Below are 18,834 nucleotides of genomic sequence, written 5' to 3'. Positions count from 1 at the left end.
GCAGAGTAGTGAGTGCGCAGAGTAGTGAGTGCAGAGTAGTGAGTAGTGAGTGCAGAGTAGTGAGTAGTGAGTGCAGAGTAGTGAGTGCAGAGTAGTGAGTAGTGAGTAGTGAGTGCAGAGTAGTGAGTAGTGAGTGCAGAGTAGTGAGTGCAGAGTAGTGAGTGCAGAGTAGTGAGTAGTGAGTGCAGAGTAGTGAGTGCAGAGTAGTGAGTAGTGAGTGCAGAGTAGGTAGTGAGTAGTGAGAGCAGAGTAGGTAGTGAGTAGTGAGAGCAGAGTAGTGAGTGCAGAGTAGTGAGTAGTGAGTGCAGAGTAGTGAGTGCAGAGTAGTGAGTGCAGAGTAGTGAGTAGTGAGTGCAGAGTAGTGAGTAGTAAGTGCAGAGTAGTGAGTAGTGAGTGCAGAGTAGGTAGTGAGTAGTGAGAGCAGAGTAGTGAGTGCAGAGTAGTGAGTAGTGAGTGCAGAGTAGTGAGTAGTAAGTGCAGAGTAGTGAGTGCAGAGTAGTGAGTAGTGAGTGCAGAGTAGTGGGTGCAGAGTAGTGAGTGCAGAATGCAGAGTAGGGAGTGCAGAGTAGTGAGTGCAGAGTAGTGAGTGCAGAGTAGTGAGTGCAGAGTGCAGAGTAGTGAGTAGTGAGTGCAGAGTAGTGAGTGCAGATTAGTGAGTAGTGAGTGCAGAGTAGTGAGTGCAGAGTAGTGAGTAGTGAGTGCAGAGTAGTGAGTAGAGAGTGCAGAGTAGTGAGTGCAGAGTAGTGAGTGCAGAGTGCAGAGTAGTGAGTGCAGAGTAGTGAGTGCAGAGTAGTGAGTGCAGAGTAGTGAGTGCAGAGTGCAGAGTAGTGAGTAGTGAGTGCAGAGTAGTGAGTAGTGAGTGCAGATTAGTGAGTAGTGAGTGCAGAGTAGTGAGTGCAGAGTAGTGAGTAGTGAGTGCAGAGTAGTGAGTGCAGAGTAGTGAGTGCAGAGTAGTGAATGCAGAGTGCAGAGTAGTGAGTGCAGAGTAGTGAGTAGTGAGTGCAGAGTAGTGAGTAGTGAGTGCAGAGTAGTGAGTAGTGAGTGCAGAGTAGTGAGTAGTGAGTGCAGAGTAGTGAGTAGTGAGTGCAGAGTAGTGAGTAGTGAGTGCAGAGTAGTGAGTGCAGAGTAGTGAGTGCAGAGTAGTGAGTGCAGAGTAGTGAGTGCAGAGTGCAGTGCAGTGCAGGTGAGTGCAGTACAGTGCAGGTCAGTGCAGTGCAGTGCAGTGCAGTGCAGTGCAGTGCAGGTGAGTGCAGTGCAGTGCAGGTGAGTGCAGTGCAGTGCAGGTCAGAGCAGTGCAGGCGAGTGCAGTGCAGGTGAGTGCAATGCAGTGGAGTGCATGCGAGTGCAGTGCAGTGCAGGTGAGTGCAGTGCAGTGCAGGTGAGTGCAGTGCAGTGCAGGTGAGTGCAGTGCAGGTGAGTGGAGTGCAGTGGAGTGCAGGTGAGTGCAGTGCAGGTGAGTGCAGTGCAGGTGAGTGCAGTGCAGGTGAGTGCAGTGCAGGTGAGTGCAGTGCAGTGCAGTGCAGGTGAGTGCAGTGCAGTGCAGGTGAGTGCAGTGCAGGTGAGTGCAGTGCAGGTGTGTGCAGTGCAGGTGAGTGCAGTGCAATGCAGGTGAGTGCAGTGCAGGTGAGTGCAGTGCAGTGCAGGTGAGTGTAGTGCAGTGCAGGTGAGTGCAGTGCAGTGCAGTGCAGGTGAGTGCAGTGCAGGTGAGTGCAGTGCAGGTGAGTGCAGTGCAGGTGTGTGCAGTGCAGGTGAGTGCAGTGCAGTGCAGGTGAGTGCAGTGCAGGTGAGTGCAGTGCAGGTGTGTGCAGTGCAGGTGAGTGCAGTGCAATGCAGGTGAGTGCAGTGCAGGTGAGTGCAGTGCAGTGCAGGTGAGTGTAGTGCAGTGCAGGTGAGTGCAGTGCAGTGCAGGTGAGTGCAGTGCAGGTGAGTGCAGTGCAGGTGAGTGCAGTGCAGGTGTGTGCAGTGCAGGTGAGTGCAGTGCAATGCAGGTGAGTGCAGTGCAGTGCAGGTGAGTGCAGTGCAGGTGAGTGCAGTGCAGTGCAGGTGAGTGAAGTGCAGTGCAGGTGAGTGAAGTGCAGTAGAGTGCAGGTGAGTGCAGTGCAGGTGAGTGCAGTGCAGGTGAGTGCAGTGCGTGCAGTGCAGGTGAGTGCAGTGCAGGTGCGTGCAGTGCAGGTGAGTGCAGTGCAGGTGAGTGCAGTGCAGGTGAGTGCAGTGCAGGTGAGTGCAGTGCAGTGCAGGTGAGTGCAGTGCAGGTGAGTGCATTGCAGGCGAGTGCAGTGCAGTGCAGGTGAGTGCAGTGCAGGCGAGTGCAGTGCAGGTGAGTGCAGTGCAGTGCAGGTGAGTGCAGTGCAGGCGAGTGCAGTGCGTGCAGTGCAGGTGAGTGCAGTGCAGTGCAGGTGAGTGCAGTGCAGGTGAGTGCAGTGCAGTGCAGGTGAGTGCAGTGCAGGTGAGTGCAGTACAGTGCAGGTGAGTGCAGTACAGTGCAGGTGAGTGGAGTGCAGGTGAGTGGAGTGCAGGTGAGTGCAGTGCAGTGCAGGTGAGTGCAGTGCAGGTGAGTGCAGTGCAGGTGCAGTGCAGTGCAGGTGAGTGCAGTGCAGTGCAGGTGAGTGCAGTGCAGGTGAGTGCAGTGCAGGTGAGTGCAGTGCAGTGCAGGTGAGTGCAGTGCAGGGGAGTGCCGTGCAGTGCAAGTGAGTGCAGTGCAGGTGAGTGCAGTGCAGGTGAGTGCAGTGCAGGTGAGTGCAGTGCAGTGCAGGTGAGTGCAGTGCAGGTGAGTGCAGTGCAGGTGAGTGCAGTGCAGGTGAGTGCAGTGCAGTGCAGGTGAGTGCAGTGCAGGTGAGTGCAGTGCAGTGCAGGTGAGTGCAGTGCAGGTGAGTGCAGTGCAGTGCAGGTGAGTGCAGTGCAGTGCAGGTGAGTGCAGTGCAGTGCAGGTGAGTGCAGTTGAGTGCAGTGCAGGTGAGTGCAGTGCAGTGCTGGTGAGTGCAGTTGAGTGCAGTGCAGCTGAGTGCAGTTGAGTGCAGAGTGGTGTGTATTGACAATGTAAATGACAATGCCATTTATTTATGATTTAAAGAAAAAAGAATTGTCATGAGCAATGCCAATAGCTCTACCTTTAATGATGCCGAGACCATTGCATTGTAAATGCTTGTTTAAGTAGTAACTCTAACTTGAATCTAACGTTTGTCGTGCTGCGTCTGAGTTTGTAACCCTCTACAGAGTTGCCTTGACTGCTCAGGTTCACAAGCCTGGGAGTCAATAGCCCCGGAGGCACGGAGGCACTCGTGGTAAAAGCCAGGCCCTACTACAGAGACAGCCAGTAACTCTTCACAGCAGCTGAACAAAGTAAATGGACCTCACAGGCTGTGTGCAGAGTGTGAGGGAAAAGATGCGTTAAACCCAAGAAAGATACTGACATACATATGGGAATGAGGGGGGTAGGAAGAGAGGGAGAGGGAGTGAGGAGGAGACGGTTTTAAGGAAGGGACAGAGAAACAGTAACAGAGAGCAAAGGGCAGCTGTAGCAGAGAAACAGTGTGAGCGATGAAGGTGGTGAACTCGAGGATGAGACATTAAAGAGCTGAAGAGAGCAGTATAAGAGAAAGAGACAAAATGAAGAGAGCAGTACAAGAGAAAGAGACAAAATGAAAAGAGCAGTACAAGAGAAAGAGACAAAATGTAGAGAGCAGTACAAGAGAAAGAGACAGAATGAAGAGAGCAGTACAAGAGAAAGATACAAAATGAAGAGAGCAGTACAAGAGAAAGAGACAAAATGAAGAGAGCAGTACAAGAGAAAGAGACAAAATGAAGAGAGCAGTACAAGAGAAAGAGACAAAATGAAGAGAGCAGTACAAGAGAAAGATACAAAATGAAGAGAGTAGTACAAGAGAAAGAGACAAAATGAAGAGAGCAGTACAAGAGAAAGAGACAAAATGAAAAGAGCAATATAAGAGAAAGAGACAAAATGAAGAGAGCAGTACAAGAGAAAGAGACAAAATGAAGTAAGCAGTATAAGAGAAAATAAAGAGAGCAGAATAAGAGAAAGACACAATGAAGAGAACAGTACAAGAGAAATATACAAAATGAAAAGAGCAGTACAAGAGAGAGTGATACAAAATGAAGAGAGCAGTATAAGAGAAAGAGACAAAACGAAGAGAGCAGTATAAGAGAAAGACAAAATGAGAGCAGCACAAGAGAGAGAGAAAATGAAGAGAGCAGTACAAGAGAGAGAGACAAAATGAAGAGAGCAGTACAAGAGAAAGAGACAAAACGAAGAGAGCAGTATAAGAGAAAGACAAAATAAGAGCAGCACAAGAGAGAGACAAAATGAAGAGAGCAGAGACAAAATGAAGAGAGCAGTATAAAGGAAAGAGACAAAATGAAGAGAGCAGTACAAGAGAAAGAGACAAAATAAAGAGAGCAATATAAGAGAAAGACAAAACGAAGAGAGCAGTACAAGAGAAAGAGACAACATGAAGAGAGCAGTATGAAAGAGAGACACACAATGAAGAGAGCGGTATAAGAGAGAGAGACAAAATGAAGAGAGCAGTATAAGAGAAAGACAAAACGAAGAGAGCAGTATAAGAGAAAGATACAAAATGAAGAGAGCAGTACAAGAGAAACAGACAAAATAAAGAGAGCAATATAAGAGAAAGAGACAAAATGAAGAGAGCAGTATAAGAGAAAGACAAAATGAAGAGAGTAGTATAAGAGAAAGATACAAAATGAAGAGAGCAGTACAAGAGAAACAGACAAAATAAAGAGAGCAATATAAGAGAAAGAGACAAAATGAAGAGAGCAGTATAAGAGAAAGACAAAATGAAGAGAGCAGTATAAGAGAAAGATACAAAATGGAGAGAGCAGTACAAGAGAAAGAGACAAAATAAAGAGAGCAATATAAGAGAAAGAGACAAAATGAAGAGAGCAGTATAAGAGAAAGACAAAATGAAGAGAGCAGTATAAGAGAAAGATACAAAATGGAGAGAGCAGTACAAGAGAAACAGACAAAATAAAGAGAGCAATATAAGAGAAAGAGACAAAATGAAGAGAGCAGTATAAGAGAAACAGACAAAATAAAGAGAGCAATATAAGAGAAAGAGACAAAATAAAGAGAGCAATATAAGAGAAAGAGACAAAATGAAGAGAGCAGTATAAGAGAAAGACAAAATGAAGAGAGCAGTATAAGAGAAAGATACAAAATGGAGAGAGCAGTACAAGAGAAACAGACAAAATAAAGAGAGCAATATAAGAGAAAGAGACAAAATGAAGAGAGCAGTATAAGAGAAAGACAAAATGAAGAGAGCAGTATAAGAGGAAGAGACAAAACGAAGAGAGCAGTATAAGAGAAAGACAAAATGAGAGCAGCACAAGAGAGAGACAAAATGAAGAGAGCAGTACAAGAGAGAGAGACAAAATGAAGAGAGCAGTATAAGAGAAAGAGACAAAACGAAGAGAGCAGTATAAGAGAAAGACAAAATAAGAGCAGCACAAGAGAGAGACAAAATTAAGAGAGCAGAGACAAAATGAAGAGAGCAGTATAAAGGAAAGAGACAAAATGAAGAGAGCAGTACAAGAGAAAGAGACAAAATAAAGAGAGCAATATAAGAGAAAGACAAAACGAAGAGAGCAGTACAAGAGAAAGAGACAACATGAAGAGAGCAGTATGAAAGAGAGACACACAATGAAGAGAGCGGTATAAGAGAGAGAGACAAAATGAAGAGAGCAGTATAAGAGAAAGACAAAACGAAGAGAGCAGTATAAGAGAAAGATACAAAATGAAGAGAGCAGTACAAGAGAAACAGACAAAATAAAGAGAGCAATATAAGAGAAAGAGACAAAATGAAGAGAGCAGTATAAGAGAAAGACAAAATGAAGAGAGCAGTATAAGAGAAAGATACAAAATGGAGAGAGCAGTACAAGAGAAACAGACAAAATAAAGAGAGCAATATAAGAGAAAGAGACAAAATGAAGAGAGCAGTATAAGAGAAAGACAAAATGAGCTGACATACGAGAAACATGCATTCGTGCCATAGGAACACAAAGCAATAGGTTTAATGTGTTAAGGCATGCCGAGTTAGCACATTACAGCGAGACACGGTAGGGAGCCATCAGGAGTGGACAGAGAGGGCCATAAATGTAGAGTAGTCCCTCATTCAGTTCAATGCAAGCACTCAATTGAAGGTGGAAGGATAACTCCAAGCAGTCAGTAGCGTAAAGATAGAAGGAAATTGTCCACTGAGATGAGCCAGGACAAGACTGTCAAAGTCTCAAGCCAATGCCTGACAGAGACTGGTCGAAGAAAGCCCAAAGCCCACTCTATGTATCTTGTTAGCCGTAGGTCTGTTCCCCAGCTGCACTGTCACAACCTAGACCTAAAACTACAAGAAGAATAGGATAAAAGAGACCGAGAGCAAGAGGTGTTGTATATGCTAAGGAGATAGGTTGTGAGTGAGTGTTGCACAACAAACCAAGGGTGTACAGCGTTAACAATTACCAAGGGCATATTTAGTCACACAGATTTTGTAGTGAGCATCATCAATCACAAACAAGTGCAGTACAGTCTACAAAAGTGTAAACTCCCTTACAGTTACACCAAGCGTATGATCATTATTATTTACACCAGGCGCAGAATTGAGAAATGGGAGTGTGGCTAACCCTAAACATGATGGGAGAAGTCAGAAGGAACAAAGGTTCAGGAAGGGCCAGCACACATCTAGTGGTTTGACGGGTTGGGCTAGCACACATCTAGTGATTTGACGGGTTGGGCTAGCACACATCTAGTGGTCCGACGGGTTGGCGGACATCTTGGTGCTGCAGGTTCCAGCATCTTTTATGCCATCTGTGATGGCTGAGGTTCCCCTTACCATGGGCCATTTCCTTATGTTTTCCATCCGATTTCTTCACATCCACCTTGTCACTCTGTTTATAGGCTGTTGGGATTGGTGCAAGGAGGTTTAGATTTCAGTAGCCATGGAGACAGATTAATATAGCCACAGCAAGTGGTGATCGGCATTTCCACCACATCCGCTGTGTATTAATTAGCGTCATACTCTTTCTCTTTCTACTGTGACAGCCTGCCTTTCTCCCACAACAAGCCTAGTGGGGGGTCAGACATAAGACGCAGACACACATATACTGCTTGGGCAGCCAATTAAAAGTGCACAACATCCCTTGTAGTCACACACACGCAGAGATGATACATAATAGATAACTGTGTATGGTAACTTATTGAGGATTTCTGTTGACTTCATAATTCATGAGTGCGAAGGCCAAGATGTTTGTAAATGTCACCAGAACCCCTAGATGACAATATTGTACTATATTCCACTGGTGCCAGTTCTGTGTTTTTTTAGACTACAAGTTTATTTTGGATGACTAGCTTGAAACAAACATTTGCAATGCAATAGGTCTTGTATTTACGAGAGTTTGAGCTATTGGCATTGTAAATGACAATGCCTTTTATTTCTGTGTTGTTTTTAACCCCTTGGCCGTGGCGGTAATTCCGCCACGGCGCTGGGGGGGAGGAATGGTCGTGCGGCGCCGCCATGCTTGTGACGAAACCACTCCGTCACGAGCCACGGGCTCGCTGTGCTCATGACAGAGTGGTTCCGTCACGGCCCCGCCCGCTCATTAATTCACCCGCGCAGGTGGGGAATTGATGCCGCGTGGGCGGAGCGGCTGCAGCGTGACGGAACTACTCCGTCATGAGCACAGCGCGCCCGTGGCTCTTGACGGAGTGGTTCCGTCACTAGCACAGAACGGGTTAAAACAGATAAATAAAAGGCATTGTCATTTATAATGCTAATAGTTTGAACTCCCGCAAATGCAAGATCTATTGCATTGCAAGTGCGTTCGGTGCCTGTGCTATAAAGATTTTTTTTTAAGTGTTAGAAGAGAACGTGTTGCAGGCAGGGCAAAGCTGTTTGAGAAAATAATGCTTGAGGCTGTAATTACAGTCTACCGAGTAACACCACGCGTAACAGGGGGTGTCCTCATGGGAGGTTACAAAATAAGAGAAGGAGGTACTTAAGGCAAGACTACTAAGCCTATTGACAACTGAAAAGCCACAGTTTGCAGTGGACAATGACACAAGCCAATGAAATTTATGGGTGGAGAGTGGGCAGAGTTTCAAGTCCATACTTAATCACAGCATGCTTTGCCGAGCCGCCCGTGCGCTTTCCTGGCTCGACCCTAAAAACTGTTTTCTTCAAAGATCACCTCACAGTGATCACTGGAATTAGAATGTGTACATTTTGGTTACTTTTCTTGTATACATTTTTCATAAAAACAGTGGGCAATTGTAAGAGACGGGGGATTTAAGCGATTCTGTGGCAGCATAATTCAGCGCATGAATATTGATTTACTATATTTGGCAGATAATTCGTCTACTTTTCAGTTTTCACCAAAAATGTTGTTTCTAACACAAATGGATGGAAATAATACTGCTTTAGAATGTGGCCATTGTTTTGTATTTTTTGCCACATAATTTGTATAACCTTGCTTTATAATTTGGTCCTCCATGCCTCAAAATCCTAGTGGCGCCGATAGTGTAAAGTTCTTGGAGTGGTTTGGGGGCTTTCATTATGAAAATTAAATCAGTATTTCTCAGGCAACTATTTTCCATATTTCACGGTTCCCTGTGAGTATTATAAGGGTTTTTATACCACTGCATGTTGTGGATTAGAGAGAGCGTGCACACTCACACACACACACACACACACACACTCTCTCTCTCTCTCTTTCTCTCTCTCTCTCTCTCTCTCTCTGTCGCTCTCTCTCTCTCTCTTTCTCCTCTGTCTCTCTTCTGTGTCATCACATACAAGCACACTGCTCGAACCTGTCTCATTTTGTTCCACAACACCTCCAAGAAACCAACCTCAAACTGCAGGAGGGCTCTGATTTGGAGGGAGCGGAAAAAGATGGGCAAAAGGAGATCATTTAAAAGCTACTGCTTAAAAAACACTCTTTGTCTGGGATTCGCCATCTCACATGTCAGTGTAGACAGATGGCCGCATCTTCATTCTCAGTCACTGAAGCTTGCGTGGTTCTTGGCAGCGTGTTCTGTAATGTTCTTGTCCTTCCCTTTTCTCTCCTGCAGTGCGACCCTGGACAAGCCACCAAGTACCTGTACGAGCTGCTCTACAATGACCCCATCAAGATCATGCTGATGCCAGGGTGTAGCAGCGTGTCCACGCTGGTGGCAGAGGCAGCTCGGATGTGGCACCTCATTGTGGTGAGGACTTGTCTTCTGTATTCCAGCTGTCTCCTCTCGTCTGTTGCGTCTCCTCCAAGAGTATTTATGATGGGATTGTCTTTTTGTCTGTTCCAGCTCTCCTATGGGTCCAGCTCCCCTGCCCTCTCCAATCGGCAGCGCTTCCCTACCTTTTTCAGGACGCATCCCTCTGCCACCTTGCACAACCCGACCCGGGTGCAGCTCTTTAAGAAGTGGGGGTGGACCAAGATAGCCACTATTCAGCAGACCACAGAGGTCTTCACCTCGGTAAGACTGGTTTCCCTGCTTCCACCCAAGCATCCAAACAACCTCTGTCTGTCGCCCATACACCCTATGCCATCCATTCGAAAGGTAGCAGACATCCACCGTGAACCATCTGTCCTCAGTCTACCATCCACCAGGTACCTTTCATCCACACTCCATCTCTCCATTGTGCACTATTCACCCATGATCCACTATCTTTCACAGTTTGCCATCCATCCGCCCACAGTTCGGTATCCGACCACAATAAACAATCCACAGTCTACCTTCCGGCTGCGCCACACCATCCACTAGAGTCTACCATCCATCTGCAGGCAACCATTCGTCCACCATCCATCTGCAGTCACCCATCTATCCTCAGTCTACCATTCATCCACCATCCATCTGCTATCTCTTATCCACCTGCTGTCTACCATTCATCAACAGTCTACCATCTACCCACAGTCTATGATGCATCCACAGACTACAGTCCACCCTCAATCTACCATCCTCCACCCACCCGGAGTCTACCATCCACCCAGAGCTAACATCCACCCAGAGTCTAACATCCACCCGCTTCAAGAATACTTGGAATCGAACCACCTTCTCAAAAGCCAATGGTCTGGATTTTGTACCTGAATCAGCACTGAAACCACTTTGGCTAATGCACGAGATGAGCTTCTCTCCTCCTTGGATAATGACAGTAAATCGGCTCTTATGCTCCTAGGCCTGTCCTCTTCCTACGACCCTGTACACAAGGCAGTCTAGATGGAGAAGTTCAGATATTGGCCAAGCATATGTGGACCTGTGATGAATTGGGTTCATTGTTACCATCAATCACAGCCAAATAGAGTCAGATCATTTGAACTGTCCAAACAGCCTGTGTCTTGTGACATTTCTCAAGGGTCATGCCTCACATGGCTTGTTTGCAACATTTATGTAGGCCTCCTGGCTCTGTACCTTGAGCAGTACCAGGTGTTTTTCCAAATATATGTTGAAAGCACACAAATACACTTTTAACTGGATAACAAACCAGAAGCCGCAACTAATGTCACTTTGTGCATGTACCACATATTCCACTAAATGACCTACCTGTGCATGACTAGTGCCACAGTCTATATTACAGTGAATGAAGTGACTGAATCAAGTTCATTGTCTTTAACTAGCTGTAAAGCCTTTGAATCCGCCATGCACCTCATCAAAAGTAAGGAACCTTTGGATTTTTTTCCATTTCAACCTCTTTCACACCTCATTTCAATGCTGAGGCACAGGATGTGAATATGCAGCTCTGTCTCCTTTGGAAAATGTTCCCACCAGTGCACACCAACCACAGTCGGCTGACAAGAGAAGTCATCCTGGCATGTCTCAACTAATGTAACATTGTTTACTCCAGCCTGGAAAAAAATGTGATTGACAAACTCCAAAGACTTCAGAACTAGGCGGTCATTCCTAACCTTCATAGGTTAGATCACACTAGTTTCGCCCTCAAAGTCATCCACTGGCGCCTTGTAGATGCCAGGGTAAAATTCATGGTCCTGTGTTCTGACCATAATGCATATGGGGCAAATGCCCTGCATGCCCAGAGAAACCGTCACCTCACTATGCCCCAATGGGATCCCTACACTCAGTGTCTCAGCATCAGATCAACCGACGATGGTTCAAGAGGATCACGTCATGAGCAGATCACTAGGCGCTTGTGGTTCTAGATACTGTAATGCTCTCAGCCTGAATCTGAGATCCAACCGAAGTACATGAGGTACAGAAAAGGTTTGAAAACATCCTATGAAAACTTGCCTTTAACACATCACAACACAAAACAGTGGTAGGAATCGAATAATTTCAAACAGGCTTAAGGCCCTTCCATCTTCAGTTTACCTGCCACCTGCATTTTTGTATTATTCCCGCCCCTGTTGTGTTTTGCAGTAAGTGACAGGAGATACACAGACGATCATAAAACTACTTTATATATAAATAAATACCATACTTCCAAGTACCATCAATCCACAGTCTATCATCCATCTACAGTGTATCCTCCTCCTCCAAATACCGTCCACCTACAGTCTGCCATCTCTTCACAGCCTACCATTCTTCCACGAGGTACCATCCACAGGAACCACGCTTCCACAGTCTACCATGTATTTATAATCCACCATGCTTCCACAGTCTACCATCTATTTATAGTCTACCATACTTCCACAGTGTACCTTCCTCCACTGGGTACCATCCATCCACAGTTTACCATTGGTTCACAGTCTGCCATCCTTCCACAAAGTAAAATCCATCCACAGTGTACCTTCCTCCACTAAGTACCATCCATCTACAGTCTGGCATCTGTTCACAGTCTACCATCCTTCTACAAAGTACCAACCATCCAGAGCATACCTTCCTCCATCAGGTACCATTCATCCTCAGTCTGACGTCTAATCACAATCTACCATCTATCCACAGTGTACCTTCCTCCACCAGGTACCATCCATCCACAGTCTACGATCTGTACACAATCTACAATCCTTCCAAGATGTACCATCCACCCTCAGTGTACCATCTGTACACAATTTAAAATCCTTCCACGATGTGCCATCCACCCTCAGTGTACAATCTGTACACAATCTACAATCCTTCCGAGATGTACCATCCCTCCACAATGTACCATCCTCTCTTAGGTACCATCCATCCACATCATACCTTCCTCAACCAGGTACCATCCATCCATAGTCTGCCATCTGTACACAATCTACCATCCTTCCACAATGTACCATCCATCCACAATGTACCATCCTCCACCAGGTACCATCCATCCATAGTCTGCCATCTGTACACAATCAACCATCCTTCCACAATGTACCATCCTTCCACAATGTACCATCCATCCACAATGTACCATCCTCCACCAGGTACCATCCATCTACAGTCTGACTTTTGTTTGCAGTCTACTCATTATCCATCAACCATCTGATGTCCCTGACCCCGTTACTGTCTACATCCCTCTATCTAGTCCTGATCGTTATGTCCCTTTTGACACTCTTTTATAACAACTTCTTGCTTTCTTCCACAATGCAGACCTTGGATGACTTGGAGGAGCGCGTGAAAGAAGCAGGCCTGGAGATCACTTTCCGCCAGAGCTTCTTCTCCGACCCAGTGGTGCCCGTCAAGAACCTTAAGGTAAACTTTTCCTCCTACTCTCCTCTAATCCTCTGAACAAAACCACCTCTTCTTTCATTCCTCCTCACTTCTCACCTGCTAGTATCACACTCCCCTCCTCCTCCTTCTCCTTTCCTCCAACCCTTCTCTCCTCCTTGACAATTTCTGACTTTCCCTCCTCCTAACAACACCTTTTCTCCCTTCATTCCCTCTGATTTCTCTCCTCGTCCCTGATCTTCGCTCCTTCTACCTTCCCCTCTCCCAGTGCCATCATTCTTCTTTACATTCCCTTCTCCTCCATTCTTTCTGACCTCTCTCCCTCCTAAGCACACCTCCTCTCACTTTATGTTTCTTGACTTCCCTCCTCATCGTCTTTACTCCTATACTCTTCCTGACCGTCTCTTTTTCTCCATTCATTCTGGCTCCCCTTCTTAATTTCGCCTAACCACACATTCTTTTGAATAGCCTCTTCTTCCTCCATTTCATATGATTTGCCGTCATCCTTCACCTATGCTCTAATGGAGATCAGAGCCCCCCCTTGTCGCCCTTAACGTTTATTCACACACTCCTGTGTAACATCTCCTTTTGAGTCTCTGTCAGACTCAGTCCCTTGAGTGACTCCAGCTTGTATGGCCCCAATATGACACAATCTGTGATGCAGCAACAAACATAGGCTATTAGAGCTAAGCATGGATGTTTGTCATGTATTGACCTCCCTTGACAGTGCACCCCAAAAACATAACAATCATTGCGTCTCCACCAGGTGTTTAGCAGTTTAGGAGTTGCTTAATAACACTTATGTTTCCAAGATGAGCAGAATCATTCAAGAGAAACCCCGGAGTCACCAGGGACATGAGGTATATTAAGTTAGCACATAAACAATGGTCCCTCATGGAGTAATTCAAGCAAATTATAATCAAAGCCAAATGGTAACTTAATGTCCAAATAAAATTCCAAAAAAAAGCCAAAATGTAATAAACGACAGAGTGGATGCTAGTGATAAACATGCTCAGTGCTCTTTGAGGTGTGATACATACGTGCAATAAAGGGTATCAAAGTTTGCATTAAAGCAGTAGAGAACGGCACTGCCCAAATTATAATATACAACAGAATGGGGCTGTTACTAGTACTGCAAGTTAACGACTTTTCAAACTTTTTGTAAATACATGATCTTTAAGTTTCAATGCCCACGAAACTGCGAAAAAATGCATTATCAACATGAATATATGGTCATGAAGAATAGTGTGTGTAATTCACCGGGTGTCTTGAACCAGCAGCTATGGGGTCAAGGCATGAGCGATGCAAAACACACCAATGAACGTAATGAGGTTTAAATTTCTTTTCCACTGTCTAACAGGTTTAGATATCTGCCAGGCTCTTGTAAGCAAACAAAATCATAAAGGCCCTCTGCCACTGGTCCGTTCGAGCACCACTCACACTCTGCTTCCATCCATACGCCTGACAATGAGTGTGCTCAGTGCCAGGGCTAGAGGGCCAGTCCTACAGTTTTCAAGTTTTCCTCTTTATTGGTCCCCTTCCATTTCACTCCTTCTCTTTTTAGGTCCTGCCTATCAGACAGCGCAAGCTGGCTAGGTGTGAAAGCCCTATGGGGAATTTACAGTGGGTTTCCAGCCCACCCGTTGCTTACCATTCGTTGGCTTTATTGTCACTTACATTGTCTTGCTCCTTATTTGATGGCTTGCTTTCCTTTCCTTGTGGTTGTCTCTCCAATGTTCTTTACGACCCTCTGACTTCTCAAATTTAGGGAACTATTAGTTTATTTTATCATTCAACACTCCTTGAGAATGCATGTGTATCCTCATCCCTCCTAAAATCCCTCATTCCTCAGTCACCTTGTGCTGCTGTGCTGCTCCCCCCCCCCCTTCCAGCTTGGCTGTAATAGGACAGCAACAGGGATATTTTTGCTAAGGGATGGCTCCTGCATTCCCCATATTACATAAAAGCACAAGCTTTGGCAAGCAAAGGCTTTTATGCCGATGGGGGGAAGGGCCATCTGCTGCACTCACTCAGCATTAGGCCGCTGAGGCAGAAGGTGTACTTAGCTTGACACTATTCCTGGAGGCCTATAAATCTGCTCCCTGGGTTACTGCAGAGAACCAAGTACCTGAATCCTGTTTGCAGTAAATTAGGCCTTGTAAATCATGTCTCTTTACATTGTGATGCTGCCTTATTCTTTTTAAATTCAGGTTTGGCGTTTCCTGACTAAAAAGTATTTTAAAAAGAAACCATGCCATTTATAAAGATTCAAAATATTGAATTCAATCTACGGTTTTGATTTTCCATTAAATATGTGTTTGCCTTTCCTCCAGAATCTGGAACTGTTTTTGCTGGTATGTTTTTTTAACAGTATTTCACAGACAAAAATTGGTAAAGCCGACAGCAGGGCACTCAAATTATGAAGGCGCGACCTATTGGCTTTGCCAATGCTTGTTTTATTTTGTTTCCCTTATGGTCTCTGCTTTTAAACTCTGTGGCTGTTTTAGATTTCTGTTTTTCCATAGTGTTTTCCCCATCCAAGATGGCCAATATGTTTCTTCTAAACGTGGCAGCCATATTGGAACTTTAACCCCTCCCACGCTGGTGAGGGAACCGCTCCGTCACGCCCCTCGGGTGGGCTGTGCTGGTGACGAAGCAGTTTCGTCACGGCCCAGCCACCACGCCTGCGTGGTGCGTTCTATTGAGCGGGCGGGCCCGTGACGGAACTGCTCCGTCACAAGCACAGCCCACCCGAGGGGCGTGACGGAGCGGTTCCGTCACCAGCGTCGGAGCGCCGCGCGGCTCCCCCACTCCCTTAGCGCTGCGGCGGAATTGACGCCGCAGCGAAAGGGTTAAAACAACGTTACACCAAGTACAATTCCACTGTAAGACAGCTATGTTAATCTTTTTTTTTATTGCAACTATAGACCTATCGTTGCATATTTTCTTTTCTTAATTGTATTCTTTTAATTTATATTCAAACGGTGTTCAAGTTGTGTGTTTTATTAAGGGTGGGTAAGTGAGTGAAAGCAACAAATGAAACTGCGCTTGTATGAATGCATGCATGAGTGCTATGTAAAGCATTTACAATACAATACAGAGTGCATTTATGATGCAAGTCCCTAACCTCACCAGTGACTGGAGAGGCCTTCTCAGTTAAAAGCTGGACCTATTTGTATTGCCAATGCTTGCTTAGGATAAGAAAGTCTCTTTCCCTCCACGCAGAACCCCCTCATCCTCCGCGCGCTGGTTTTGCTTCATCTCTTACCTGGCTTTAGTGTGATTTCTAGATTAAGGCTGCGCGGTAACCGCGGCAGTGCCTGCCTGCCCGCCTCTCTCCCCTCTTTCCCTGGCCAGGTTCCCTCATTAGCCGGCAGCCCTGGTAATTAAGCGCGGTTCCTGTTATCTCTGCATTACAATGCATCTCCCCTGGGAGCGGCTGTCGCCACCCACGTCCCTGGCAGAGTGTGATTAACTGCTGCTATAGATAATTCTATTCGTGTGTGACTGACAGGCGCCCCGAGAGGCTGCCCCCCCCTGAGACCAAGGCCCCATGCTGACACCACCAGTGCAGCACCACGGCACAGAGCCAGGGACCAGGACACGCATGGAGCACGCCTTCAAATGATGCTTCCGTGGCACGTGGTGGCAATGGGATGACGCTGTCGTTCGCATCCATTGCAGCGCGTTTCGGTAGTCCTTAGGGTGATTTGCTGGTTCCGAAAGGCTGAGTGAGGTTAAAGATAAAAGAAGGCCATTTGCTGCTTTAGGAATCTCGAGGAAGGACTGAATTGTTAATTTATAGCGCACACCGTGTTAGCATGGCTTTGCAGCACTACTCAGTAGCCCGTAGGATGTTTTGCTTGTTTTGGAATGTTGATTGTAGTCAAACATGCTAGGAAGGAGGGTGATTGGTTAGTTCAAGAATGTTCAGTGTTGCGAATCACGCGCATGAAGGAGGGAGATTTACTGCTTCCTTGATGCTGTGTATAGTGAATCACGCGTGTGAAGGAGGGTGATTTACTGGTTGCTTGATGCTGAGTATAGTGAATCACGTGTAAGAAGGAGGGTGATTTGCTGGGTCAACAATGGTGAACGCATTAGTGGATATGAGCAACCCCCTCCTGAAAAAGCCCTCGACAGATCCCACCGACCTAAAAAACTACACATCTCCCTGCTCCCGTTCCCAGTGAATGTCATTGAGAAAGCCATCAACAGCCAACTCGCCACCTTCATCGAAGAGCACAACATCCTTGACTCCTCCCAACTCGGCTTAAGAAAAAACAACTGCACAGAAACAGCCCTCCTCACCACAACAGACGACATCTGCTCCCTCCTGGACAGAGGTGAAACAGTGGCCCTCATTCTCCTCGACCTCGCAGCGGCCTTCAACACGGTCTCCCACCACAACCCTAACACGCAGAATCTACGACGCATGGATCCGGCACAAGGCCCTCCACTCTCTCCTCTCCGGGGGACACCTGCGGAGTCCCCCAGGGGTCCTCCCTCAGCCCCACGCCCTTCAACGTCTACATGGCTCTGTTCGCTCCCATCGTCAGAACCCACGTACTCAACATTGTTTCATACGCAGACGGCACCCAACTCATCCTCTCCCTATCCAACGAACCCAACGCAACAAAACACAACTTTCAAATAGGCATGGAAGCCGTCCCCAAATGAATGAAAGATAGCTGGCTACAACTCAACACTGATGAAATAGAAGTACTCATCATGGGCCCACACCCCAATGCCTGGAATGACACCTGGTGGCCCCCCGCCCTCGGAAGCCCACCCACCAAATCGGACCACGCACGCAACCTTGGAATCATCCTGGACTCCGACCTCAAAATGCACAGTCAGATCAACTCCGTCTCATCCTCCTGCTTCCCCACCCTCCTACGTAAGACCTTCAAATGGATCCCCCTCGAGCACAGAAAGCCCATCACTCATGCCCTCATCACTAACAGACTTGACTACGGCAACGCACTCTACGCCGGAATAAACAAAAACCTCACCGCTAGCTACAAAACATCCAGAACGCCGCCGCAAGACTGGTCCTCAAACTGCTAAGACACTGCCATATCTCCCAGCACCTGCGCACATTCCACTGGCTCCCCATCGAGGCTAGAATCACCTTCAAGAGTCTCACCCACACACACAAAGCCCTTCACAACACCGGACCTGCATACCTGAACAGCCGACTCAAATTCCACACACCCCAAAGGACCCTACGAACAGCCCAGCTCTCCTACGCCTTGGTCCCCCGCGCCAGAAAGACGAAATCAGGAGCAGGTCCTTCTCCTGCCTCGCGGCCAGAGCATGGAACACCCTACTGCTCCACCTCAGACAGACAACATCAGTCCTGACCTTCACGAATAACCTCAAAACTTGGCTCTTGGACAGACTAACTCCTTGATGGACTGGAACCTACACCTCCCCTCCTCCCCAGCGCCTTGAGACCCTTACGGGTGAGTAGTTGCGCTTAACAAACACATGATTGAGTGATTGAGCACAGAGGAGGGTGATTTGCTGGTGCCGAATGTTGAAAGTTGTGAATCACGCTTAAGAAGGGGGGTGATTTACTGGTTCCTTGATGTTGAGTATAGTGAATCACGTGTAAGAAGGAGGGTGAATCACTCGTTCCTTGATGCAGTGTATAGTGAATCACGGGCCCAAGAAGGAGGGTGAATCACTGGTTCCTTGACGCTGTATATAGTGATTCGCGTGCGTAAGAAGGAGAGTGATTTACTGGTTCCTTGATGCTGAGTATAGTGAATCATGCGCATAAGAAGGAGGGTGATTGAAGTTGAGTATAGTGTAACATGTGTAAGGAGGGTGATTTACTGGTTCCTTGATGCTGAGTATAGTGAATCATGTGTAAGAAGGAGGGGGATTTGGGGTCAACAATGATGAACGCATTAGTGTATAGGAGCACAAAGGAGGGTGATTTGCTGTTGCGGAATGTTGAAAGTTGTGAATCTCGCTTGTGAAGGAGGGTGATTTACTTGTTCCTGGATGCTGAGTATAGTGAATCACGTGTGTAAGAAGGAGGGTAATTTACTGGGTGCTTGATGCTGAAAATAGTGAATCACGCATGTGCAGGAGGGTGATATACTGGTTCCTTGATGCTGAGTATAGTGAATCACGTGTGTGAAGGAGAGGGATTTGCTGGGTCAACAATGGTGAACGCATTAGTGGATAGAGCACGGAGGAGGATGATTCGCTGGTGC

The 18,834-nt window shown here is 46.6% G+C and overlaps 1 protein-coding gene across 1 annotated transcript in view; it reads left to right on the top strand.

The window, feature by feature from the left end:
• Window positions 1-18,834, top strand: part of GABBR1 (gamma-aminobutyric acid type B receptor subunit 1) — a 685,831-nt gene that overhangs the window by 546,020 nt on the left and 120,977 nt on the right. Inside the window, exons 7-9 of the mRNA XM_078645697.1 lie at window positions 9,092-9,226; window positions 9,323-9,493; window positions 12,527-12,628. Coding sequence (XP_078501823.1) covers window positions 9,092-9,226; window positions 9,323-9,493; window positions 12,527-12,628 — 408 coding nt within the window. The remainder of the gene's footprint in view (window positions 1-9,091; window positions 9,227-9,322; window positions 9,494-12,526; window positions 12,629-18,834) is intronic.

Source organism: Lissotriton helveticus, chromosome 5_1 (assembly GCF_964261635.1).
Source record: "Lissotriton helveticus chromosome 5_1, aLisHel1.1, whole genome shotgun sequence".
NCBI classification, from domain to species: domain Eukaryota; kingdom Metazoa; phylum Chordata; class Amphibia; order Caudata; family Salamandridae; genus Lissotriton; species Lissotriton helveticus.
This window is presented reverse-complemented; position numbering and strand designations above follow the sequence as displayed.